Below are 26,747 nucleotides of genomic sequence, written 5' to 3' on the forward strand. Positions count from 1 at the left end.
TCATGGTTGCAAAATACTAACCCGATTTCTTTACAAACAATTGGAGAAACTGATAGAAGCTTACCTCGGGGAAGATCAGTTTGGATTCTCTAGAAATGTTGGAAAATAGAAGGCAATACTGACCCAATGACTTACCTTAGAAGATAGGTTAAGGAAAGCCAAACCTACATTTTTAGCATTCGTCGACTTAGAAAAAGCATTTGACCATGTTGAGTGGAATACTCTCTTCCAAATTCTGAAGGTGGCAGGTGTAAAGTACAGGGAGTGAAAGGCTATTTACAATTTGTACAAAAACCAGATGGCAGTTATAAAAGTCAAGGGGCATGGAAGGGAAGCACTGGTTGGGAAGTGAGTGAGACAGGGTTGTAGCCTATCCCCGATCTTATTCAAACTGTATATTGAGCAAGCAGTAATGGAAACAAAAGAAAAATTTGGAATGGGAATTAAAATGCATGGAAAGGAAACAAAACTTTGAGGTTTGCCGACAACATTGCAATTCTATCAGAGGGAGCAAAGAACCTGGAAGAGAAGCTGAATGGAATGGACAGTGTCCTGAAAGAAGGATTTAAGATACATCAACAACTGCAAAACGAGGGTAGCAGAATGTAGTCAAATTAAATCAGGTAATGCTAAGGGAATTAGATTAAGAAATGAGACACTTAAAGTAGTAAATGAGTTCTGCTGTTTGCAGATCAAAATAACTGATAATGGTCGAAGTAGAGAGGATATAAAATGTAGACTTGCTATGGCAAGGCAAGTGTTTCTGAAGAAGACAAAATTTGTTAACATTGACTATAGATTTAAGTGTCAGGAAGTCTTTTCTGAAATTATTTGTATGGAGTGTAGCCATGAATAGAAGTGAAACATAAACGATAAACAGTAATTCAAGAAGAGAAGAGAAGCTTTCAAAATGTGGTTCTACAGAAGAATGTTGAGGATTAGATGGATTGTTTGTTGTTGTGGTCTTCAGTCCAGAGACTGGTTCGATGCAGCTCTCCATACTATCCTGTGCAAGCTTCTTCATCTCCCAGTACCTATTGCAACCTACATCCTTCTGAATCAGTTTAGTGAATTCATCTCTTCGTCTGCCTTCCAATACTAAATTGGTGATCCCTTGATGCCTCAGAATATGTCCTACCAACCGATCCCTTCTTCTAGTCAAGTTGTACCACAAATTTCTCTTCTCATCAATTCTATTCAATACCTCCTCATTCGCAGGAGAGCTTCTGTTAAGTTTGGAAGGTAGGAGACGAGGTACTGGCAGAAGTAAAGCTGTGAGGACGGGGCGTGAGTCATGCTTGGGTAGTTCAGCTGGTAGAGCACTTCCCCGCGAAAGGCAAAGGTCCCGAGTTCGAGTCTCGGTCCGGCACACCGTTTTAATCTGCCAGGAAGTTTCATATCAGCGCACACTCCGCTGCAGAGTGAAAATCTCATTCTGGAAACCTCCTCATTAGTTATGTGATCTACCCATCTAATCTTCAGCATTCTTCTGTAACACCACAATCCGAAAGCTTCTATTCTCTTCTTGTCTAAACTATATATCGTCCACGTTTCACTTCCATAGATGGCTACACTCCATACAAATCCTTTCAGAAACGACTTCCTGATACTTAAATCTATACTCGATATTAACAAATTTCTATTCGTCAGAAACGCTTTCCTTGCCATTGCCAGTCTACATTTTATATCCTCTCTACTTCGACCATCTTCCGTTATTTTGCTCCCCAAATACCAAAACACTATATAGAAGGTATTTGATGTAAATCTTGTAGTTTCCCATTTCATCTTCGTCTACATCCTCTTCCATTTCTATAACATTGCCCTCAAGTACATCTCCCTTGTATAGAACCTCTATATACTCCTTCCACCTTTCTGTTTTCCCTTCTTTGATTAGAACTGGGTTTCCATCTGAGCTCTTGATATTCATGCAAGTGGTTCTCCTTTCTCCAAAGGTCTCTTTAATTTTGCTGTAGGCAGTATCTATCTTACCCCTAGTGAGATAAGCATCTACATCCTTACAGTTGTCGTCTAGCCAGGCCTGCTTAGCCATTTTGCACTTCCTGTCGATCTCATTTTTGAGACGTTTGTATTCCTTCTTGCCTGCTGCATTTACTGCATTTTTATATTTTCTTCTTTCATCAATTAAGTTCAATATTTCTTCTGTTACCCAAGAATTTCTACTAGCCCTCGTCTTTTAACCTACTTGATCCTCTGCGGCCTTCACTACATCATCCCTCAAAGCTACCCATTCTTCTTCTACTGTATTTCTTTCCCCCATTCTTGTCAATTGTTCCCTTATGCTCTCCCTGAAACTCTGTACAACCTCTGGTTTAGTCAGTTTATCCAGGTCCCATCTCCTTAAATTCCCACCTTTTTGCAGTTTCTTCAGTTTTACTCTACAGTTCATAACCAGTAGATTGTGGTCAGAGTCCACATCTGCCCCTGGAAATGTCTTACAATTTTAACCTGGTTCCTAAATCTCTGTCTTACCAGTATATAGTCTATCTGAAACTTGTCAGTATCTCCAGGCTTCTGCCATGTATACAACCATCTTTTATGATTCTTGAACCAAGTGTTAGCTATGATTAAGTTGTGCTCTGTGCAAAATGCCACCAGGCGGCTTCCTATTTCATTTCTTATCCCCAATCCATATTCACCTACTACGTTTCCTTCTCTCCCTTTTCCTACTAATGACTTCCAGTCACCCATGACTATTAAATTTTCGTCTCCCTTCACTATCTGAATAATTTCTTTTATTTCATCATACATTTCTTCAATTTCTTCATCATCTGCAGAGCTAGTTGGCATATAGACTCGTACTACTGTCGTAGGCTGGGCTTAGTGTCTATCTTGGCCACAACAATGCGTTCGCTGTGCTGTTTGTAGTAGCTTACCCGCATTCATATTGTTTTATTCATTATTAAACCTACTCCTGCATTACCCCTATTTGATTTTGTATTTATAACCCTGTATTCACCTGACCAAAAGTCTTGTTCCTCCTGCCACCGAACTTCGCTAATTCCCACTATATCTAACTTTAACCAATCCATTTCCCTTTTTAAATTTTCTAACCGACCTGTCCGATTAATGGATCTGACATTTCACGCTCCGATCCGTAGAACGCCAGTTTTCTTTCTCCTAATAACGACGTCCTCCTGAGTATTCCCCGCACGGAGAGGCGAATGGAGGACTATTTTACCTCCGGAATATTTTACCCAAGAGGATGCCATCATCATTTATCCATACAGTAAAGCTGCATGCCCTCGGGAAAAATAACGGCCCTTGCTTTCAGCCGTTCGCAGTACCAGCACAGCAAGGCCGTTTTGGTTAGTGTTACAAGGCGAGATCAGTCAATCATCCAGACTGTTGCCCCTGCAACTACTGAAAAGGCTGCTGCCCCTCATCAGGATCCACACGTTTGTCTGGCCTCTCAATAGATACCCTTCCGTTGTGGTTGCACCTACTGTACGGATCTGTATCGCTGAGGCACGCAAGCCTCCCCACCAACGGCAAGGTCTATGGTTCATGGGGGGGATACATGTCTTATCTCCCTAATCTCCTGCCTTTTTCAGTTTCTTCGGTTTTAATCTCTCGTTCATAACTAATAAATTGTGGTCAGAGTCCACATCTGCCCCTGGAAATTTCTTACAATTTAAAACCTGGTTCTTAAATCTCTGTCTAACCAGTATAGAATAAACATGAAACCTTCCTGTGTCTCCAGGTCTCTTCCACATATACAATCTTCTCTCATGATTCTTAAACCATGTGTTAGCTATGATTAAATTATGCTCTGTGGAAAGTCTTACCCAGCGGCTTACTCTTTCATTCCTTTCCTCAAGTCCATATTCACCTACTATTTTTCCTTCTCTTCCTTTCCCTATTATTGAAGCCCAGTGCCCCATGACTATTATGCATGGTTATTCTAAATGATGGACCCATTTACGAAAATTCGTATGTATTCAAGTACAAATCCAAAATGAACAAGCTTTACACCAATGAAAAGAGGAAGTTTCACAGTTTTTGCGGCGGGCGGGCAGTGATGGTGTCAGAAGCGGCCTGTAGAGTTCGCGAGGCAATAGCGTTGTTTTTTCCTTTCTTTCTTTCTTTTTTAAACATATATATTCTCTGTAGTGTGTACTGAAGAGATCATCATTGATGACTTATTCTTCTAGGATGGGATGTAAGGATAAAAGAGAAACACTGTATTTATTACACATTCAGTTAGTCTTGGATACTCAATGGGTCCTTTAGCCTGCTGTCTTTGGTGATGTCTATCTCCTGTGGATGGTGAGATGTGTGTAGGCTGTTATGTATGACTGCTTCCTCGTGTTCAGACAGATCGCCTATGGAGGGGTGAAACGTTATTGACTTTTGTACTCGATACTTGTGCCATCTTGCAGGGCTTAACATTCCTACCGATTCTAATTGTTGAACGTCGTCCCTGAGGGCATCGATTTTGTCAAAAACTCGTAGAGCCTTGTCATGGACCTTCACCTGTATAGTGGTCTCGTGGAGTGCGGTGCGGATGTCGACGTTTCGTGTCCACCATGGAGCTCCTGTGATTCATCAGTAGCAAATGTTTTGCAGCGCTTGGAGTTTGTTGTAGTTGGAGACGCACGTAGTTCCCCACGAGGTGGAGCCATATAAAATTGTGGGTTCCACCGTTGCCTTATACAATTGGAGTTTAGTCTGAGAGTTGAGATCCTTACTCTTCACGAACGGAATCAATGACGTGGCCATCTTCTGGGCTGCCGTCTTCTTGTCAATATGCTGCGTAAAGAGCAATTTTTTTGTCAAGGTAGACACCGAGGTACTTCACTCCCGGCGACCATGGGACAAATTGACCAGCAATTTGGAGTCTGTCGTTCAGAATTGGTTTCCTCCGTGTGAACATAATGGCTGCCGTCTTCGTCGGGTTGATCGTTATCTTATTTTTCAGCGCCCAGCGTTCCATTACATCAAGTTGCCGTTGCAACCTAGCGATTAGCTGGTCCAAGTGTCGCCCAGTCGTCAGAAAGGCCGTATCGTCCGCATAAAAACTCGCCGTAACAAGGGGGACTGTTGGGATGTCATTTATATACAAGTTGAAAAGCAGAGGCGAAATGACAGAGCCCTGCGGAGATCAGTTTCATTTTGGAGTTTTTTCCGTCGACACGGACGTATAGTTTCCTGTCCTGCAGAAAGTTGTCTATGAGTCCAATGTAACAATCCGCAATAGGGGTAGTGCGATGTAGTTTGACGGTAAGGTCGGGCCGCCACACCTTATCCTATGCTTTTTCGATGTCAAGGAATATACCAATTGTGAAGTGCTGCTTGTCGTGTCCTCCTTGTATCAGTTCGGTGATCCGTAGTTAAAGTTCGGCAGATAACTTGTCCTTCAAACCGAATTGTTTGGTTCGTATAAAATCATGCGCTGTAAGCATGTCATGGAGCCTCTTCAACAGCACCCTCTCGAGCACCTTGCCAAGGGTCGGCAAGAGGCTAATTGGCCGGTAACTGCTGGGTTCTGCTAGGTCTTTACGTGGCTTTGGGATTGGAACTATTCGAACCGTCTTCCATGCCGTAGGAAAATATCCCTGCAGCTGTTGAAAATTCGGGTAAGGAGTACAGTTGGCTTCTTGGGCGACTTGTGAAGTCGTTGTGTGGCGCGTTATTCCGCGTCTTCCGGGTAATTTTACGGATCTCTGCTGGTGTAGTGAGTTGTGGGCGGCTCTGCACAGGCGTAGTACGGAAAGCAGTTCATTCTGCTGTAACGACGGCTTCCTGTTCTTGCAGGCGAACGTCGTTCACGGGGGCCGCTGGTATAGACATCAGTTCTTGGTAAGTCGTAGCATACAGCTCCGCCTGGGCGAGTTCGTCATAGAGGAGGCCATCTGGTCCTCTGATGGCTCGTTTAGGTGGCCGCTGGTGTCGTATGTTCTTGACTAACTGCCATTCGTTATTGGTTCGAAGCAAGAATTCATCCATCTTATTTTCCCAGACCTGTTGTCACCACTCCGCCAGTCAGTTCTCGTGTTAAGACATGTGTGTCTCGTCTATCGATCAGGTTTCTATAGCGAAGCCAACGTCGCCTGCTCCTGTTCCTCTGTGTCTTCAGTTCTTGAAGTAGAGGCGGGAACTCGTCGAAAGCTACTACAGGGTAGAGCGTGTGAGTAGTTGCCCTCCGTTTGGCTACCTTTATCTTCTCCGTCAAAGTTTGTACGGCGATGTCGATGGCCTACGGTGCTGAAACGTCCTGCGTCGGGCGATATTGTTGCCAAGATGTCCGAAATTGACCCCAGTTCAGAGCTTGTGAACTGGGGGGCGAGGAAAGTTGGCCGTTACGTTTTCCACTATGTTGAGAACAGGGCGGTGGTCCGACGACAGATCGTCGACGGTGCGGAGCTGGAGGTTCGTGTCAATGTTTTTCGTGAGAGCAGTAACTAGGACGTCTGCTTCTTGCCGATCGAAGTAAGGAAAGCGTGTGGGCTCTCGCGGACCATTGACTGTGATGCCCAGTTCTTCTTCTATGGCAATCAAAGTTCGTCCACGAGGGTTCGTACGCCGGGAATTCCACACGACGTGCTTGCTATTAAGGTCACCTCCTAGGAAGATTTTGTCAAAATTGGTGAAGATACTCCATAGGTCGTCTGGCACCAGGTGATTACCGGGGGCATTGTACGCCGCGATGAAAGTGGTGTCGGCCTTGTCTGCCCGTTCTATAGACGTACATGTTACGAAATCTGAGCTCAGTTGTTGGACGAAGGTGCGTCTCCGATACAAGTGCGATGTTGATTTTGTGACGTTGTAAAAATTCAGTAAATTCTGTTTCTTGTATTTCAGTCCGTTGGCGTTCCATATACAGATTTTCAGGTCTCTCGTGGTCCCAGGCGATCCATCTTAAGGTGTTCCAAAGGCCTTCAGTACAATTTCGATTACAGAAAGTATCTCCACTAGTTGTTGCTGCACGGTGGTGAGAAGTTTGGCGACATCAGAGAGCGCTGGCGCTAGTGAGACGTTGGTTTCCGGTTCCGGTCGCCGTGGTGGTGCTACGTGGGCGTATGAATAATGCTGTCGTGGTGGGCGTGCTTCTAGAGGAAGCTGTGGTACTGGCTGCCGTGGCGTCGCTGGCTGTTCTTGTGATGTTTGCTGACGGTGTGGCGGCGGGTGTGTACTACAAGAGTCCTCCTTTGAGAGGGCTGCGGCGAAGACCGTTGTCTATATTTCCTGAGAAGTCCCTCAGCCACGCCATGTGGCACGATGGTTCTTTTCACAGTTCGCACATTTCGTTGGAGCCCCTCTGGGAAGAGTACATGCTGAATGAAGATCTGAGTTGCCCTCCACATCGAACGCAGCGAGCAGGTAAGCTGCAATAATAAGCTGTATGTTCGAATCGCTGGCAGTGGAGACATTGAACAGGTCATTCTTGTCTGTTGTAGGTTTCAATAACGACTTTAGTATGTTGTTGTTGTGGTCTTCAGTCCTGATACTGGTTTGATGCAGCTCTCCATGCTACCCTATCCTGTGCAATTTTCTTCATCTCCCAGTACCTACTGCAGCCTACATCCTTCTGAATCTGCTTAATGTATTCATCTCTTGGTCTTCCTCTACGATTTTTACCCTCCGCGCTGCACTCCAGTACTAAATTGGTGATCCCTTGATGCCTCAGAATATGTCCTACCAACTGATAGCTTCTTCTAGTCAAGTTGTGCCACAAACTCTTCTTCTCCCCAATTCTATTCAATACCTCCTCATTAGTTATGTGATCTACCCATCTACTCTTCAGCATTCTTCTGTAGCACCACATTTCGAAAGCTTCTATTCTCTTCTTGTCTAAACTATTTATCGTCCACGTTTCACTTCCATACATGGCAACACTCCATACAAATGCTTTCAGAAACGACTTCGTAACACTTAAATCAATACTCGATGTTAACAAATTTCTCTTCTTCAGAAACTCTTTCCTTGCCACTGCCAGTCTACATTTTATATCCTCTCTACTTCGACCATCATCAGTTATTTTGCTCCCCAAATACCAAAACAGTATATAGAAGGTATTTGATGTAAATCTTGTAGTTTTCCTCTTGGGCTGGCAACGTGACGCAGTAAGCAGCTTGAGGTCGTAATTCCTTGGTGTTGTCGTCCCGATTTTTAAACTGGTGGACGTTGATGGCCGGGAAACCCTTCTCTATCAGTTCATCTTTCAGTTCTTTCTCCGTAACTTCGGCAGGTAGACGTTTTACAACCACCTAGAGGTCGTTGTCCTCCGCGGCCTGATGTGTAAAAAAGTGGATGTCATTCGACACAAAGAAATTGATGGTCCGTCGTTGATCTTCATAGGAGTCAAAGTGATATTTGATCTTCGTTGGTAGATGGCCTTAAGACTGCCGTCAATATTCGCCTTGTTGAGTTCCATGTAGTTCTTGGTGTGGTAAATAGTAACGGGCGGGACTTTGCGTAGTGAGTTCCGGCCAGAGCTATCTGTCCCCACTTTAGCTGCTTCTAGATTGACGGCAGTCGTCTAGTCCATACGTTCTGGAACAGCCGTAGTATCTTCTGTCGCAACAACCGCATAACGGTTGGAAGTTTTCAGTTCTTCTGGTCGTTGTCGCTTCCGAGAGTTCTTCTGCTTAGGAGAAGAGTTGAGTCGTTTTCTTTGGCGAACTAGTGTAAAATCGCCCTTTTCGTCGGTGGGCTGCACGGTCCAAACTTCTTCAGAGGAGACTCCTCCATTTCATCGTCGTCTTCTGGTGGAGAAAATTGTTCGAGGTCGTCGTCTTGTTCTTCAGGCTGTGAAGCAGGAACTGTACCAGTACGGTTGTGGTATACTCCCTGACTTTTGAAGAATGATGTGTTGTATTTCACGTCTTAGTTTCCGTTGTTGCCGATCTTCCTGTGTTATCTGATGCCTCTCTTCATAGGGGTTTGACGTACGTTGTCTTCCGCTCTGCATTCGCATAGCGCTCGTCGTGGTCCTGTCCTCATTATCTTGCCTTTCAGAATCTGTTGTCGTTGCAGTGGTGGTCGCGGCAGCCCCACCGAACGGCCAGCGGCCCGCTCCGGCGCGAGCGAGTCGGCTGGCTCGGACGCGCGCGCTCCGTTGTCCGCACTCATCGGCATCACGCTCAGCTGGCAATAGGGGCATCATTCTGTTTAGATCAGTTTTTTTCAGTTGTGAGTGAGATGACGCCTGTGGAGCACAAAGTTTTCTGCGTTCATGAGTTCGCGAAAAGTGTGTAGCAAATTGTAGTGCAGCGGGAATTTCGTACCAAAAGAATGGTTCAAATGGCTATGAGAACTATGGGACGTAACTTCTGAGGTCATCAGTCCCCTAGAACTTAGAACTACTTAAACCTATCTAACCTAAGGACAACACACACATCCATGCCCAAGGCAGGACTCGAACCTGCGACCGTAGTGGTCGCGCGGAAAAGACTGTAGCGCCTAGAAACGCTCGGCCTCATCGGTCGGCATTTCGTATCAAATTCAGTATTCGACCACAAACTCTCAAAAGCATTAGCGTTTGGTTTAAGCAGTTTAAACAGACCGGGAGTGTATGCAATGGAAAAAGCACAGGCCGACCGCGTGTGTCAGAGGGTGATGTCCGACAGATTCAAGAAAGTTTTGTGCGCAGTCCCAGTAAGTCTACCAATAGAAGCTAGTCGAGAAGTTGGAATATGCCAAACAACAGTATGGAAAGTTCTGAGACGGCGTTTGCTGTACAAGCCCTACCGATTACAGCTGGTGCAGGCTCTCAACCCGAATGACAAAGAGAAGCGTCTCGCATTTTGTGGTTATGTGCTAGCAAAGACGGAGGATGACACATTTCTACAGAGTGTAATTTTTAGCGATGCAGTGACGTTCCTCCTTAGTGGAAAACTCAACAGACACAACGTTCGCAAATTGGGTTTGGAAAATCCACTTTCACCATTGCACCACGAAGGAGACTCACCAAAGATCCACGTCTTCTGTGCCGTATCGCATACAAAGGTTTGTGGACCATTTCTCTTTGCGTAAAGAACTGTAACAGCAGTCACGTACGTGGACATGTTGGGACAACGGTTGTTCCCTCACGTTATGGAAGATTCCAAGGACTTCATTTTCCAACAGGATGGAGCTCTGCCCCATTAGCACCGTGGTGTATGAGGCTTTTTGATTGACTCCCCTCTTCAGCACTCACAGGGGACTTGAGCGCCTCTACCAACCACTCTGAACGATCTGCGGAACCGGATCACTGCTGCCGTGCACTCAGTAACAGCAGATACACTTTCATTTGTGCAGGACGAGTTTGGCTAACGCGTCGATGATTGCCGTGCAGCCAACGGTGGCTAAATTGAACATTTATAACATTTATCACATTTCTAATTATTACATAATTATTAAAAACTAATTACAGATTATTAAAAATTGTTAAATTTATTAAATTGATGTCAAACATTATTTAAAAACTTTGAACTTTCCTCGTTTAGTTAGTATAAAGCTTGTTCATTTTAGATTTGTACTTGAATAAATATGAAGTTTTGAAAATAGGTCCATCATTTACAATAATCCTATATTTTCGGCTGCCTTAATTATCTGAATAATTTCTTTTGTCTCATCATGCATTCTCCACCTGATCTGTGGAATTAGTTGGCATCTCATCGAAACTTGTATTACTGTGTTGGGTGTGGGCTTCGTGTCTATCTTGGCTACAGTAATGCATATACTATGCTGTTCATAGTAGCGTATCCGCATTCCTATTTTTTTTACTCATTATTAAACCTACTCCTGCATTACCCGTATTTGATTTTGTATTTATAACCCTGTATTGACCTGACAAGAGGTCCTGTTCCTCCTGTCACTAAACTTCACTAATTCGCACTATATCTAACTTCGATCTATCCATTTCCCTTTTTAAATTTTCTAACCTACCTGCCTGATAAAGGAATCTGAAATTTCACGCTCCGATCTGTGTGCTATCATCATTAAACGATACAGTAGAGCTGCATGCCCTCGAGAAAAATTACGGCTGTAGTTTCCCCTTGCTTTCAGTCGTTCACAGTACCAGCACAGCAAGGACGTTTTGGTTGATGTTACAAGGCCAGATCAGTCAATCACCCAGACTGTTGCTCTTGCAACTACTGAAAAGGCCGCTGCCCCTGTTCGGGAACCACACGTTTGTCTGGCCTCTCAACAGATAGCCCTCCGTTGTGGTTGCATCTACGGTACGGCTATCTATATCACTGAGGTACGCAAGCCTCCACACCAACGGCAAGGTCCATGGTTCAATGGCTCATGCGGGTGGAAGTGGATTAATAAAATAAAATATGAGAACAAATGCCGAACAATGAAATGCAGCAAAGCTAACAATGAAGTGTTCTAGTAGAGCAATAATTTCGTGACCCCTTCAGCGCTGCCGCTACTGAGCAGGCCCGGGGTATGTGTCCAAAACGCATCCTTGTTGGTTTTCGAACACATTCTAAGTTGACTTCTAAACGAATCATTGGCATGCCTGTGTCGGCTGCTAGCCTCTTTCAGTTCGTACCGCTGTGGCGCTGCACTGCGCATGCGCGGATCTTAGGCACATTGCTTTTCATTGGTTGGCGCGAGGAGAGCTGACAACAGCGTATCGGTTCGCTAGGACCGTTGGGCATCATTTTCGAATTGCTTACTGAGTAATGTTGGGGCTCTGTTTCGAAAACAAGACCGTTTGGTGCGCTCCTGTACAGAACCGATCGGCAAAATGGCGGAAAGATACAGCATAGGGTCCCAGGAGTTGGTTGATGGCTGCCCACGGAAAGCTCCAATTCAGGCCCCGACAGCACCACTCTTACACTCAGCCAGTAGTTCAACATCTAACGGAAACAGCAGCCAGTTGTAGATGAGGCTGCATGAACCTCATGTTTGTAAAGAAGAATGGGAGCCGTTTCTATTTCGCGTTTGCTGCATATTAGATCATACATTGCTGCATATGAAGTGTAGCTATCACACTGGATTTTTCTTTATTGTTGGGAGGAGGTCTTGATCTAACTCTAATCTCGAGAAAATGAATTATATGTAGTGCACTCAGTTCTGATTGCCCGCTACAACAATAAAGCCAGAATGAAATGTTCATACCATATCTTGTAACTTATAAATGGGTTGAGATATCGAAACGTGATTTTGCCAACTGACAGCACACAAAGAGAAGTGTATTTTGCCGTATGGTTGACATATGGAACTTTCTTATCTACAATGATATAGCAGAAGCTATAGTTTTTGTTTATTCAATATGGTATTGTAATTTTTAAGAACAATTGACAGCTAGCGAAAAGAGCATTTACTGCTGTGAAAATAAAAATAAATTTTCTTGTCTTACGCTATCGCTAACCGACACAGTGAGGTTCACTGCAACCTGTTAACTCCTGGCCGCCAACTGCTTTTTGTACAAGTTTCAGGATTCCGTTCCAGTGATTAGTGCACAATTTGTTAGTAAGGCGAGTTTATGCGAATTATACTGCATTTTCCCAAAAAAAGCAAAATTAACTTGTCAACAAGAGAACTGTAGACTTACTCATAACTGCCGACGTTTCTTCAGTTGGGAAAACAATAATAAATCAGACAAAAATAACTGACGATGTTTCTTCATTTGAGAAAAGGGTAATAAATCAGACAAAAATAAATCGCCGTATCTGATTCAATTTTGGCAGAATCCCATAACCCATCGTATTTGTAACAGTGAACGACTAGAAAGGATTTTGTTCCTGCATTTCAACGAACTGGGAAATACGGAAATAATTCACAGCAAATAGCGTACCATCTTGTTGTTCTTATCCCCGTTTAGAGTGTAGTGGTGAACTTCTTCACCTTAATTATCTTTTGATGTGTTAAATAAAGGCTTCAGATTTGCGATTTCTGAAATAACAAAGCTGCTTTTTTGCTGCGGAGTAGAACTGATCATATAAAACCCTTTCATAACTGTAAACAGACTCAGGCTTGAAGATCATTCTTCAAAGTTGAATTAAAATATTTTAATTTGTAGTTAAGAGATTCACTACTTCACTCTGTACAGAGATTAGAACGGAAAGACGGTACGATATTTCCTATATTTTTCCATATGTCCAAGATAAATGAACTGTACAAAGAAACTCTTCGTTTCGTAAGTTCCAGTCACAGCTCTTCATTGTTAAAGGTGCACTGAGTTACGGGCTCCCCTAAAATCGCAACAGAATTTGCGATGTATTTTCATTTCACTCGTTAAACTGTTTTCTTTGAGAAATATCATCAGTGACGAGTTTTTAGTAATGTATACATTTATCTACTTGCCACGTTAGATATTACTTGTTTTGCCTAACACAACAGAAACTGAAAAACCTTAGTAATTATAGGCGTGAATGGAAAGATAGTCAGTTTATTATCAAGCTTCACTTTGAGCGTACGACTATTTTTAACCAAATTGTTTCTTGTAAAACGCGATAACAAGGTTGTGCAGTGGTTCTTATTCAAGCACCTGCTGTTCCCATTCTATTGTGTATTTCCTGTACTGGTCGGGTGTTTCAGCTGCGACGACAGTGGGTTCAAATCAGTGTTTCGATAGTTACCTCTCTGTGTGAAGCTTTTTTGTGTTATAAAACTGACACTAAAGTGAATTTGAGCAGCCAGAGATATGCGATAAGGGGGAGAGAAATAACTCCAGTAGGAACATTGTGTGCTGTTTCTACAACTAATTAGTATCTGAAGTTCTTACGGCAGCATAGTGTCCTACTAGGAGTAAACTTACATTAATAAGTAAATGAAGTACGCAATCTATCATTTTATGTTTATTTCTTTGTTTCACTGTTTCACACATAGTGAAAAATCATTTTGTAAATACAAATGATGAAATGCCAGTAAAGAAAAGCTGTAGTTATAAACTAAGGGGTTATTTGCTACACATGCTGAAATACATCTATAGCAGTTTTGCTTTCATTTGATAGTCGTCCAACAGCTTGCTGTTGACTTTCCCCTCGACTGAAGGTTACATCAGTTAGGTGTTGCTGGAAATCTTTTTTGTCTAAAATGGTGTTATGCAGAAAACAGGCTTCATCTTCGTAGCCGTTTGTTAAAAAATTCTTCTCCAGTGGTCAGTGTCTTCCCACCACATAGTTTCAATGGTGGTAGTCGATACTCGTTATCGTTTACGAGTACATATACAGCTTTGACATTCGTGTCAGGCAAGAAAATAGATAGTTGAATGTTCAGTTTTCGTCTCTTAGTGGCATGTAGAGTACAGGTCCTTGAAATGTTTCACCATCCCCCATATACACCGATATCGACAGTTATTAATCTGTAAAGAGTACCGTCGACAGCATGAAAGACTATGGAAAGGAAGTTCTTGTAACTGAAAAACAAGGACCCTGAGTTTTTTGACATTGAAACCAAATATGTTTACCATCAACAGCACCAATAGTATTAAAAATTCCCAAGTAATTTCTTTATACGCCTTAAATCTCCTGAAACAGTAGTTTTTTTAAGTGAGGAAATGAGGACAACTCAGGTCAGTAGCATAGCTTTGATATAAGAATAAACGTGTTATCTGTTCACTAAGTTGCTGCAAAGCCAAAATAATGCTCATTTCAGTTGCTATCGAAGACCCTTAAAATTCCATTTTTACATGGAATAGTAAGTAGTTAGTCGAATATATCCATAGATAAGAAAGTTCCACACGTTATCCATAAGGCAAAACACTCCTGGTTGCATACTATCATCTGCCAAAACTATTTATGAGATATGAGGGATATTATGAATATTTCATTCTGGTTTTGTTGCTCTACCGCACGATCGGAACTGAGTGTGCTACACACAATCCATTTTGTCAAGACGAGATTGACACCTCTTCACAAGCCTAAAGAAAAATTTAGTATATTAGCCAGATTTCACATGCACCAAATGCAAAATTAGTGCGACTCATATTTTCCATTGAAAACTTTTCGAATTTCGTACAGTATTTTACTTAAATGGGAAATATCACAATAACTGTGACCATTAACGGACTGATGGGCACTTCACAGTGAATCTGACATAGAAAGCTATTTTTTCTACCTCATACTTTTTGTAAATGCGTGTTAGAAAGACTACAGAGCCAAAGGAGCGCTCGTTAAGCTCTACTCGTAATGGTACTGCTACTCTTCGACTATGGTAACCAGGGTCTTCTGTGTGCGCCCATAGGGACGTAACTGCGTAGTATAGCGTGGCGAATTGTATACAGACTACCGTCTTTCTTTGTGTGCTTACACTTAGGCCGGAGCGCCTATTAGTTACACTGATAAGCCAAAATCTTATGACCACTGCCCACCGCGACATTGGATGCCGCCTGGTGGCGTTGCGGACAGGTGACGCGGTAACAAAAGTAAGTTCTAAGTGGAGCAGGCGCGGACGGGGCTGCGAATGAAGAAATCCATTGAGATAAGCGACTTTGACAAGGGGCAGATTATTATTAGGCAGGTCAAATGTTCACGTGCCACTGTAATGAGCATACACGTAAAGAGGTAGAAGGACAGTGAAACTGCCGCTAGACGCTAAGTGGTTGGACGTCCACGAGTCTTCACAGAACGTTTTGTTCGGAGGCTTGTTTGCTCTGTAAAGCAGGATAGATGGTGGTCAGTGGCATCTCTGGCGAAAGAGCACAATGCTTGTGCACGTGTAAGTGTTTCGAAGTATGTTGTTTGTCGCTCATTGTTGAATATGGAGCTCCTCAGGAGACCACTCCTATGAATTTACACGTTAACCGAACGACATAGTCAGTTACCATTGCAGTGGCCACGGGACTGTCGGGATTCGACCGTCGATCAGTGGAAACGTGCCGGCTTTTTGGGCGAAACACATTTTTTCTACACTAGGTCGCTGGTCGTCTCGAAGTGAACGGCGGCTCGAATCGTGCTGCGCGTCACGGACGCAGGCTGGTGGGAGCAGTGTTATGCTATGGGAGACATTATCCTGCGCTTCCATGGGACCTGCGGTAGTAATCGAAGACACGCTCACAGCTGCGAACCACATGCGCTCCTTCATGCTTGATGTCATCTTTCAGCGGTACAACTGTCCGTGTCTCGGAGACTGAACCGTGCTGCAGTGGTTTGAGGAGCATTATAATGAACTCACGTTTATGTCTCGGCGACCAAATTCATCTGATGTAAATACTGTGGACTCCGTCTGGCTCGCCCGCATCTCGTGGTCGTGCGGTAGTGTTATCGCTTCCCACGCCCGGGCTCCCGGGTTCCATTCCCGGCGAGGTCAGGGATTTTCTCTGCCTCGTGATGGCTGGGTGTTGTGTGCTGTCCTTAGGTTAGTTAGGTTTAAGTAGTTCTAAGTTCTAGGGGACTAATGACCATAGATGTTTAGTCCCATAGTGCTCAGAGCCATTTTTTTCCATCTGGTTCACTATCGGGCGCCATCACCGCGTACGTAAATCAGTGGCCCGTTTTTTCCGCAATTACATGACTTGTGCGTAGACATCTAATGCCACATACGTCCATAAACTTACCAATAAACTGTCGGATCCCTGATACGGAGAATCGGTGATATATTTCGTTCCAAAGACAGACAGACAAGGTATTGAGCAGCTGTTCAATGATGGTTGGACTCATCAGTGTATAGCACTGTTCTGTTTTGACAAAGCGCCGCTTCCATTAATGCACACGGGTCCAGGCAGTGTGGGATGAGGTAACCCAGCTCTTCACTGTGCCAGGCTGGTGGCTTGCATCATGTCACCTTAGCACCTTTCCAGACCACGCGTTAGAATTCCGCAGGCATTATGCTGGCCTTTTCAGCTACAGGTTGTGAAGCCGGTTAAGAAAGGCGTTCGTGTGGCACTCCTTCACCCTTTTATAAAATTCGTCCCATCGAGTCACAGGCGCTGCTAGATCTGCAAATCACTCAAGCATTACTTTTTACGTTTTCCCCTTTTTACATTCACGAACACTTTTCATTCCAACTGCTCTCCCACCAAACCAATCCAATTCACCTTTTCCACTAACTGGTACACTTACGACTATTTGCACTCCAAGTCTGATCCACTAGGTTGGTATTTTGGGACAGGGAGTTCAGGAGGGTGGGTGGTTTTCTACCGTAGGTAGAAGTATGCGCAGAAACTAGAATTATAGTCAAGATGTTATCTGTGGATGAGATTCTCATCACCAGGGCATTGTGTTGGTACCGACCCCAACGCTTTTGTATGTGTTGAAATATATGCTCCTTACCAGTACACCCCCTCGGTGCTGCTATAAACTCGTCCAGTAAACTGAGTAGTTTATTATGTAAGGTATTCTTCATGAAGGTCAGATTCTTGGCCAGTAGTATTTCCAGAGGTTTGTTGCGCAGGTACAGTAGCGGAATTGTCAGGTTCAGAACCGTAGCCCGTATTACAGTACCTGGGAACCGAAAAGTTGGCCCCAAAAGTCACATGTCATACTGTAGCTGAAAAACGTTTCGAATTCTCAGACCGCTCTTACTCGTAGCAATTTGTAGTAACTACCATAGCACCATGTATTCAGTACATCCAGTTTGGAGCTGCCTTCTGCAAATAATATTTTGGTGCAAGTATGCCCTGTGGGTACCCTTCCGCTCTCGTTCCTCCTAAGAGCAATTCTGTTTCACATGTCCCTTTGGCAGTCTGGATTATCCATTCAATGTACAAGTGCAACATGCCAATGACAGTAGGTTATGATATGCTCTTCCTGACTCTGCACACAATTAATTACAATAAACTTTCCCTCCATTCATTTCTGCATTAATTTCGCAAAGATTTGCCTTTCCCTGCATTTGCGGCCTTCAAAAATAAAACCGCTATTTCCACAGTTATACAACCAGAAAATACTCATTACCATAGTTTACTCACACTGTATATGCACAGCAAAATAAATCCTCGAAAACGGTTAACCTATAGAAAAATGAACTTGACCCTCCTGTGATGTACGGTATTTTATTTGTCCCAGTTTACTTTAAGGCATTTCCAGTGGAATCTTAGCGATATTTGTAGGTTATAAAACAGTTCACATGAATAAGTGATTACTTACAGTTAATCGAGTTTTTGGCTGGCATCTGCGTTTCCTCCCATCTGGTCGCAGGCTGTACGTCACACCACTTCACTTACGTGATATAACCACAGTTTCACGTTACAAACTTTTTTCTTCGCAATTTCAATGTTTTTTCAGCTGATTGGTGTGGAGCACTATTATTCTTGTGTCACTAGCTGCGGATATTTTACCAAAACTGATTTAAAGTCGTAACTACCGTGTGTTCAATTTACGTCTCTTCTTTAGTTTGTTTATGTACATCTTGCCAACCTAACGAAGAATATGCTGAAAACTAAAGTCTGTTCATTTGTGTTCTCTCTCTCTCTCTCTCTCTCTCTCTCTCTCTCTCTCTCTCTCTCTGTGTGTGTGTGTGTGTGTGTGTGTGTGTGTGTGTGTGTGTGTGTGTGTGTGTGGTTAGTCAGGGCGAATTGTAGAATGTTGACTGTGAATGTAATAGCTGTCAGAGAGTTCAAATAAATGGCTCTGAGCACTATGGGACTTAACATCTATCGTCATCAATCCCCTAGAACTTAGAACTACTTAAACCTAACTAACCTAAGGACATCACACAACACCCAGCCATCACGAGGCAGAGAAAATCCCTGACCCCACCGGGAATCAAACCCGGGAACCCGAACGTGGGAAGAGAGAACGCTACCGCACGACCACGAGATGCGGGCTGTCAGAGAGTGGTTGAAAGTTTTCGTGTTCAGCTGATTCGACTTTTGGTTTAAATGTTTAGTGGAGAGGTTGATGTAAAAGTGAGGACAAAGGGGTTGGGTGATAATATTCTGAGAATAATCGTTTGGAGTGTTATTCCACTATTTCATTTCTTACTCTAAGCAGTGAGTTTACCCTACATGAACCCCTCCACGGAACATTTAAGCCAAAACTCAAATCAGCCGAGCACAAAAACTTTCAACCACTCTCTGACAGCTATTGCATTCACATCGAACTTTCTACAATTCGCACTGACTAGCTACACACACATACAGCTATAAGGAGAACAGAAATGAACAGACATTAATTTTCAGCATATAATTCTTTAGGTTGACAACATGTACGTAAGCAAACCAAATAGGAAGAGCCAAAAGTGAACGCACTGTAGTTACGACTTTAAATCATAGTTTCGGCAAAATTTCTACAGCTAGTGACAGAATAATAAAGCTCCACAAAAATTAGCGTAATGAGCATGAAATTTCTGAAGAAAAAGTAGGAAAGTGAAAATGTGCTTATGTTCCGCAAGTTATGTTTTAGTGCGACCTCCAGCATGTGGGCAGATAATAGGAAACGCAGATGTCAACCAAAAACTCGATTAACTGTAAATAATTACTTATTTACATAAAAAATAAGACCTGAACTCTTTTATAATCTACAGACATCGCATATTAAAACAAAATTGAATTATTCTAGACTCCATCGAAGATGGCTTAAGGGAAGAAGTAACACACATTACAGTAAGAAAAAAGCGTCTGTTATTTACAAAATGAAATAATCAATATTTGCAGATACTTAGCAACTTACATCTTATGACATTCCTGCAAATTAGTTTCGATTGAACTTCTGTAGGGTTATGTAGGGTATTGTAAATATTAATGTGTTCCGTTTCACTGTAATTCTCATTTCAAATGCTATTAAATGCTGTTGATAAAAGTTCATCGATCCATTGTGAACACCTGTAATTACTTTCATATCTCGATAGATAAATAGATTTTGCATACTTACTTATTATGCGGCAAAATACGTGACTCTTCCATAATAAAAAAATAAGATTCGATTTCTTGAATCGTTTACGAAATTTGATTACAAATGATTTACGACGAGCACAGCGAAGTATCGGTCGCACCGCGACCCGCCCACAGCCATGTCATCCAATATCTCGAGAATGGTGATAGCTATCGTTCTGCTCTCAACTTTAGAAACAATTTCGATATGTTGGCTAAATTTAATACGCAACAGTATATTGCCTAAAACGAACTATACGCAATGTCTACACAATGCGTTTTTACCTTTGCACATTTCAATAAAATGTGGTGTAGTAGTTCACTTAAAATTAATACGGCAAGTAACGACGATAAATAACGAAAAGAAATTCAGCCCTTTATCGAGCGAAGATATCAGGCTGTAAGATGCAGAAGAATCGAATTTTTTCACCTAATAGTATCCTCGAAATCAGATGATACGTATTTCAAAGGTGCTGCAGCGCTGCGCCAGCACTTCGGCGAAAGTTCTTGTAGCCGATGGTTCTGTACTTGTCACGTCAGCATGTTCTGTTGACGGCGCGGACCTGCAGCGCGGCACTCGGCAGCGGCAGTGGTTCGATATGGGCAAACCGCGACGCAGAGCCATCTGTGCCGCGCCGCTGTCGGCAGTTCCGTGGCAACCAACGCTCAGCCGCGCGGTTTTTTGATGCGTCGCAACCCTACTGGGGAACCGGTCTTTTGTTCCAGTACGCCTGACAGCTAACAGTCTTGTTATTTCTCGCGACAGATTCCTTAACTTGGCTCCAGATCAGTTCTAATGGGTTCGTATCGTAATGGTACAGTGGAAAATGTAAAAATGTTGCATTTTTATAGTATGCTCGATGCAGTGAAAATGATTGTTTTTCATGTTTCTACAACACTTATCTTCATGTTACTACGATACTTATCATTCTGGTTCGTGTGAGAGTACATCAGTAGTATGAAACAATGTACATAATCCAGATGAAGAGTATTTGGTTTTCCATTTTTGTTCTAAAAATTAAATTTTTATGTTTTCTCAGTTTAAGCAACCTTTATGTCGACAATTAGGAATTATATTTGAAATGAAAACAGGAATTTCGTGTCCGATATGTAATTAAAAACAAGAAGACTTGCATTATTCATGAAAATGATAATAAATTTTGCAATTACGAGAGATAGGTATTTCAAATGTATCTAAAACAAAAAGTATGATTAGGGTGAGACTTGATCCAGCGATCCATAAACTGCAGCAGATTATCAGTCTACTATGCTACGGATTCTGTATACATCCAGTGTGCATTTGTATCTCACCTGTATCAAATAGAGTCCCTCGGAAAACTTAAAAGTTTTGTGCGGAACATGTCCGCATTGCTTGGAAGTCAAGTGAAGTCATGTTACAAGATGTCGCAATAGTTGCATACTGTTTAAAGTTACTCATATTGTTCATCAATCGAATATACACTAATTGTCGTAATTTTAAATCATATTAATGTGTTTACACTTATCAATGTAATAAGGGTTGGATTGTGTACAATTTAATTAAGAGGACCTATGACATTTTTCCTGATTTTACACTGAAATGTATTTGTGTTGCATTTGATATACATACAGTATTCAGACCACTGAAGATTCCAATGGATAGAATGTCCTAGAACAGCCTTCAGATAGCTTTGTGTTGACTTTCGGTGACTGCATTAGTGACCTCTGTTACTGCAAAACGGAGCAGGAATGACTCTGACTGAAGGGTAGCACGATGCAAACAGAATGCCTGTGTAATTGTGCAGAAAAGAAGAAGGTCCTGTTGCCGTCTTTAGCCCTTGCAGATATCATCAGTGTACTTAATCTTTTCAGGACATTCAAACCAGCATAGTGGCACTACATCCAAAGCGGGCAATAATCGTTACTCACAACCAAACTAATAATAATAATAATAAATTTCTATTTCATATAACGCAAATAGACGAATTCATATTGCTTAAAATACTTACTGTAGTGGATATCCGCAGATACAAGGCAGATATCTGCAGCAGCCTCAAAATATGGGCCTAATTTATGCAGTGATTTGTGAACTCCTGCGTAGTTAACACCTACAGTCGGTATTTCTTTCACGACTTTACCCGCTGCCATGTCTATAAAGCGAACACCAGTGAGCACTGAGGAGCTGTAAGGCTTTACTGGACACTGTAAACCCTGTATTTTGACATAGCATTATTTCAGTTCTGCTTAGAAATGCGAACTCAGTTGAAAAAGCCTTGCAAGCAAAATGCCATAAATGCTCCAAACGCCATTGATTTGCTTCCTTGCCATGAAGCATTGCAACTAGAGGTACAACAGAATACCCTGTCTATGGCATTGATATCGATTAGACCTCTGAAATTAATAATCACTATTACTTGTGTTTTCCAAAAATGTTATGTATTAACGATGACTTCCACATTTTTTCTTGTTTAGCAGAGTAATTCTTAACAACAATAGGAGCTAACACTGTGTATTCCTATCTGGAGCTTGAAAATCACCATCGCTGCTGTCATGAGCGCTATGGCGCTGGTGTTTATTGCATGTACACATATATTCTTTCTTCGCTAACGCAGGGTAATTCATTCTGATCAGGGTCACGAGGCAACAGCAGAAGCTGATAACTGCACTTCTAACGCTGATCTTTTCGGCTGTTGTTGACAGTATACTACTAATAACCAGGTTGCCATGACATTCAGTCTAACACTTTTGTACGAACATTGTTCTTCCTTCTTAATTTTCCTATTTGAAACTTCCACATACTGTTTGGAATTTCATGAATGTGTTATATCCGTTATAATGTAAATTTAATACTAAAGGTGACACTGCCCTCTTCGTTTTTTAAGCGATAGCGCTATGTCTTTGACAACTTTCCACTTATTTGCAGGCAGAACGCGATACATCTTCACCCGAAGTCGTCGTCCTCGCAGAGCTGCCCCCAACTCGTATCTCAAGGGTGAGTTACTGCATGTTGAGTCATTTCGACTGTTTGTGTGTCTGGCAATAGAGCATTTGTAGATTTAGCTGTAAGGTTTGTAGCCTATGTGACAGTTTACTAATTCGTCGATCGCTGACAGCTTCATGCAGCATTTGCTGTATGGTCTGCATTCATTACATAGCAACTGTGAACTTAGAAGAATGCACGCTTATAGCAGCAGACGTAGTGGAGCATGGTATGTACGAGCCCAGATAACAAACTTAGTCATTGCCACAGCCCACGGCTGTAGGACAGTTGCGCGTGGTAAGTCCAACATCGTGATGTCACGATGTAACCAGATACGTACAACGTATCAAGAAAAGGTTTACCCCTTCCGCCACCCTCGCCAATAAGTCAGTTGTCTGACAAGAAACGGCGGAGAGATGAAGGTCACCCATCCACTGTGGGTATACTAGCTCACTTTCAAGGTCATCCCCCCAACTTGATATAGGCCTGTTAGATGACTTCAAAATGGCGGGGAAAGAAGCCCCTCATCCCCCTACCACCTCCCCACTCCATTCTCTCTCTAGTCTCATAGTGTGATTTTCTTCATTCGAGTTCTGTACACTGTAGTGTAATGGTCATGATGAAATGCCTGCAGCAGAGTTAAACTACTTAAAAAATCCGATATCATCTTAATTTATAATCCGTAAACGCATCACACACTTTGACGTTACAGTGTGTAACTAAAAAATTGAGGAAAATTCAAAGGGGTGTGTTGTCTTAAATGACTGAATTACTATATTTTAATGACACCGTGGCATTTTGTGTGTGCACTGCTGTGACAGACTCCCGTTACATACCAGGTATACGTTTCATATGAAGAACATGTCCCTTCAATACTAGTGTGTTAAAAATGATATAGTGTGTTAAAAACAATGATGTCACTATAAGATTGCCTTAGAGGAATCTGACACTATAAGATTATAGTAGCCTTGTAAATAATGGCGGGAAATCGGAGTAGGAGCGTTTCTACACGCAAGTTTTGTACGCACGCACAAGACATAGCTAAATAGCACTATAAACTATATCCTCGGTTGTACTGTTATCACCACCACTGGCATTGGATAAGAATGGTAGAGGCACGCGCTTCATTAGAAACAAGCAAAAACTATCTTCCATTTTATGCTCCACAAGTGCTCGCGGCCTCTGCACTGTCCGCCCACCGTGTTGCACTCTTTCGCAACTGATGCCGGAGTCGCGGTTCTACAGCTTGAACTGCTACTGGGATACAAATGAAATGGAGAGTGGCCGCTCTCTGTCGCCCAGGAAGAATCACCAACACACCTCATAGATAATGCTTGAACGAGAGGTGGAGAATGGCCGTTCTTTGTCCTGCCGACAAAGCGCATCTGAGACGGCTAACTGCCTCCAATCACGATAACACAAACAGGCCGTCACTGAACGATGCGTGAAGAGGAGAATGCAGCGATTACAGTGAGTACAGTATGCGTGTGATCTTAAAGCGCTTTCATATTTTTTTATTACATGTATCTCTAATTCTCGAGGACATTTTCAACAATGATTCATTATTAACATCCGATCATCGTCCATGCTACCACCACTAGCAAAGTTCTCCTATACTATAACAATTTTTTTTAACTCGACAGTACTAACAACATTCTGGGACACTTACAGTGACAATTATACAATGAGTTGTTTCATGGTGACCACCTGACCACGGCTAACGACCGTGATGCAATCATTAAATTTGCGTTTTGTTTACGTGTACAGTGGTAAATTCTGGTAAGTGAGTCTAATGAGGTGTCTAATGGCGGTGTATCACATGAAACTGTAGAAGACTTTTCCTCACGTTAATTCCTATAAGATATTGCCAGAATTTGTTACCTACCATAGTTCAATACGACGAAAAAAAAGAGAAAAACTGGACACATATCAAAACTGTTTTACGGTCCTTCAGTAATGCCGGTTCCTTGAGTAACTTTTTACTGCCTCTCATTTCCCATGCACGTGAATACGGTGGACCGTTGTGAAACACTTTCGCTACAGACAGTTCGTGTGGAGCTGGACATGGTGGTTTCGAATTGGCAATTGAAAAAAACCTGATGCACATGTATCTTTGTAAGTAATGGCAAGCTTACAGCTCCATTATTTATCAATGATTCTGAGTGCAATTACTATCTAAAATCCCTTTTAACCTTCTGAATAACATTCTACACTGAAGATCCAAAGAAACTGGTACACTTGCCCAATATCACGCAGAAGTGACGCAACACGATATGGCATGGACTCGACTAATGTCTGAAGTTGTGCTGGAGGAAATTGACACCATGAATCCTGTAGGGCTATCCATGAATCAGTAAGAGTACGAGGGGGTGGAGATCTCTTCTGAACAGCACGTTGCTCAGATACGCTCAATAATGTTCATGTCTGGGGAGTGTGGTGCCCAGCGGAAGTGTTTAAACTTAGAAGGGTGTTCCTGGAGCTACTCTGTACCAATTCTAGCCGTGTGGGGTGTCGCATTGTCCTGCTGGATTTGCCAAGTCCGTCGGAATGCAAAATGGACATGAATGGATGCAGGTGATCAGACAGGATGCTTACGTATGTGTCACCTGTCAGAATCGTATCTAGACGTATCAGGAATTCCATATCACTCCAACTGCACACGCCCCACACCATTATAGCCTCCATCAGCTTGAACAGTCCCCTGCTGACATACAGGGTCCATGGATTCAGGAGGCTGTCCCCCATACCCGCACACGCCCAGCCGCTCGATACAATTTGAAACGAGACTTGTCCGACCAGACAACATGTTTCCAGTCATCAACAGTCCAATGTTGGTGTTGATGGCCCTGGCGAGGCGTATAGCTTTGTGTCGTGCAGTCGTCGAGGGTACACGTGTGGGCCTTCAGCTCCCAAATCCCATATCGATGACGTTTCGTTGAATGGTTCGCACGCTGACACTTGTTGATGGCCCATCATTGAAATCTGCAGCAATTTACGGAAGGGTTGCACTTCTGTCACGTTGACCGATTCTCTTCAGTCGTCGTTGGTCCCGTTCTTGCAGTATCTTTATCTGGCCACAGAGATGTCGGAGACTTGATGTTTTACCGGATTCCTTATATTCACGGTATACTGGTGAAATGGTCGTACGGGAAAATCCCCACTTCATTGCTACCACGGAGATGCTGTGTCCTATCGCTCGTGCGCCGACTGTAACACCTCGTTCAAACTCACTTAAATCTTAATAACCTGCCATTGTAGCAGCTGTAACCCATCTAGCAACTGCGCCAGACCCTTGTTGTCTTATATAGGCGTTGCCGACCGCAGCGCCGTATTGTGCCTCTTTACATATCTCTGTATTTGAATACGCATGCCTATACCAGTTTCATTGGCGCTTCAGTGTAAAAACGAATCTGAAAATCGGAATCATTTTCGTATGACGTGTCCTGCAGGTGACGGAAAAAATTGCGAGATAAACGAAAGATGTCGTCTATTCAAATTTCACGCTAGTCACACAAGAGTGGAGTTAGTAGCGCCGATGTGAGGTTGCAAATCAGACTTGCATTAAATACACGCTGTAACGATCGTGAGCGTTAGTTACCATCGAAATTGGAAGTTGTATGGTGAAATTAGTCAGGAATACCGTTAAGGCGACAAAGACGCCATTATCAGCGCCTCACTGAGTTTTAACGATGTCATGTAATAGGGCTATGAGAAGGTGGGTGTCCTTTCTACGATATTGCAGAAATACTTGGCAGCAATTTAGCTACTGTACATGCCTGCTGGCAGTGGTGTCCACGACAGTGTATACTCGCCGGAAAACCGGGCTCCAGGCGGCCACGTGGCACTACCGAAAAGGAAGACCGTCGTTTTCGGCGTATGGATCCAGCGCATCGTACTCAATCTGCAGCAGCAATTTGATAGCGCCGAGGGAGACGCCCTGTAGCGTGCATTCCATCGACCCCAAACGGCCGCCATTTGCGACTTCAGTGGCTCATTGAAGGGCAGGGTGGAGGCCTGGTGTGTTTTCTGGTGAAAGCTGGTTCTGCGTCTGTGCCATTGGTGGCCTTGTGTTGGTTA

At 43.0% G+C, this 26,747-nt stretch overlaps 1 protein-coding gene across 4 annotated transcripts in view; it reads left to right on the top strand.

The window, feature by feature from the left end:
• Window positions 1–26,747, top strand: part of LOC126297852 (uncharacterized) — a 447,299-nt gene that overhangs the window by 280,929 nt on the left and 139,623 nt on the right. For all 4 annotated transcript variants that reach the window (XM_049989115.1, XM_049989117.1, XM_049989116.1 and 1 more), the window contains exon 8: window positions 22,614–22,682. In XM_049989115.1, the coding sequence (XP_049845072.1) occupies window positions 22,614–22,682 (69 nt within the window). The remainder of the gene's footprint in view (window positions 1–22,613; window positions 22,683–26,747) is intronic.

The sequence above is a fragment of the Schistocerca gregaria genome, chromosome X, assembly GCF_023897955.1.
Source record: "Schistocerca gregaria isolate iqSchGreg1 chromosome X, iqSchGreg1.2, whole genome shotgun sequence".
Taxonomy (NCBI): domain Eukaryota; kingdom Metazoa; phylum Arthropoda; class Insecta; order Orthoptera; family Acrididae; genus Schistocerca; species Schistocerca gregaria.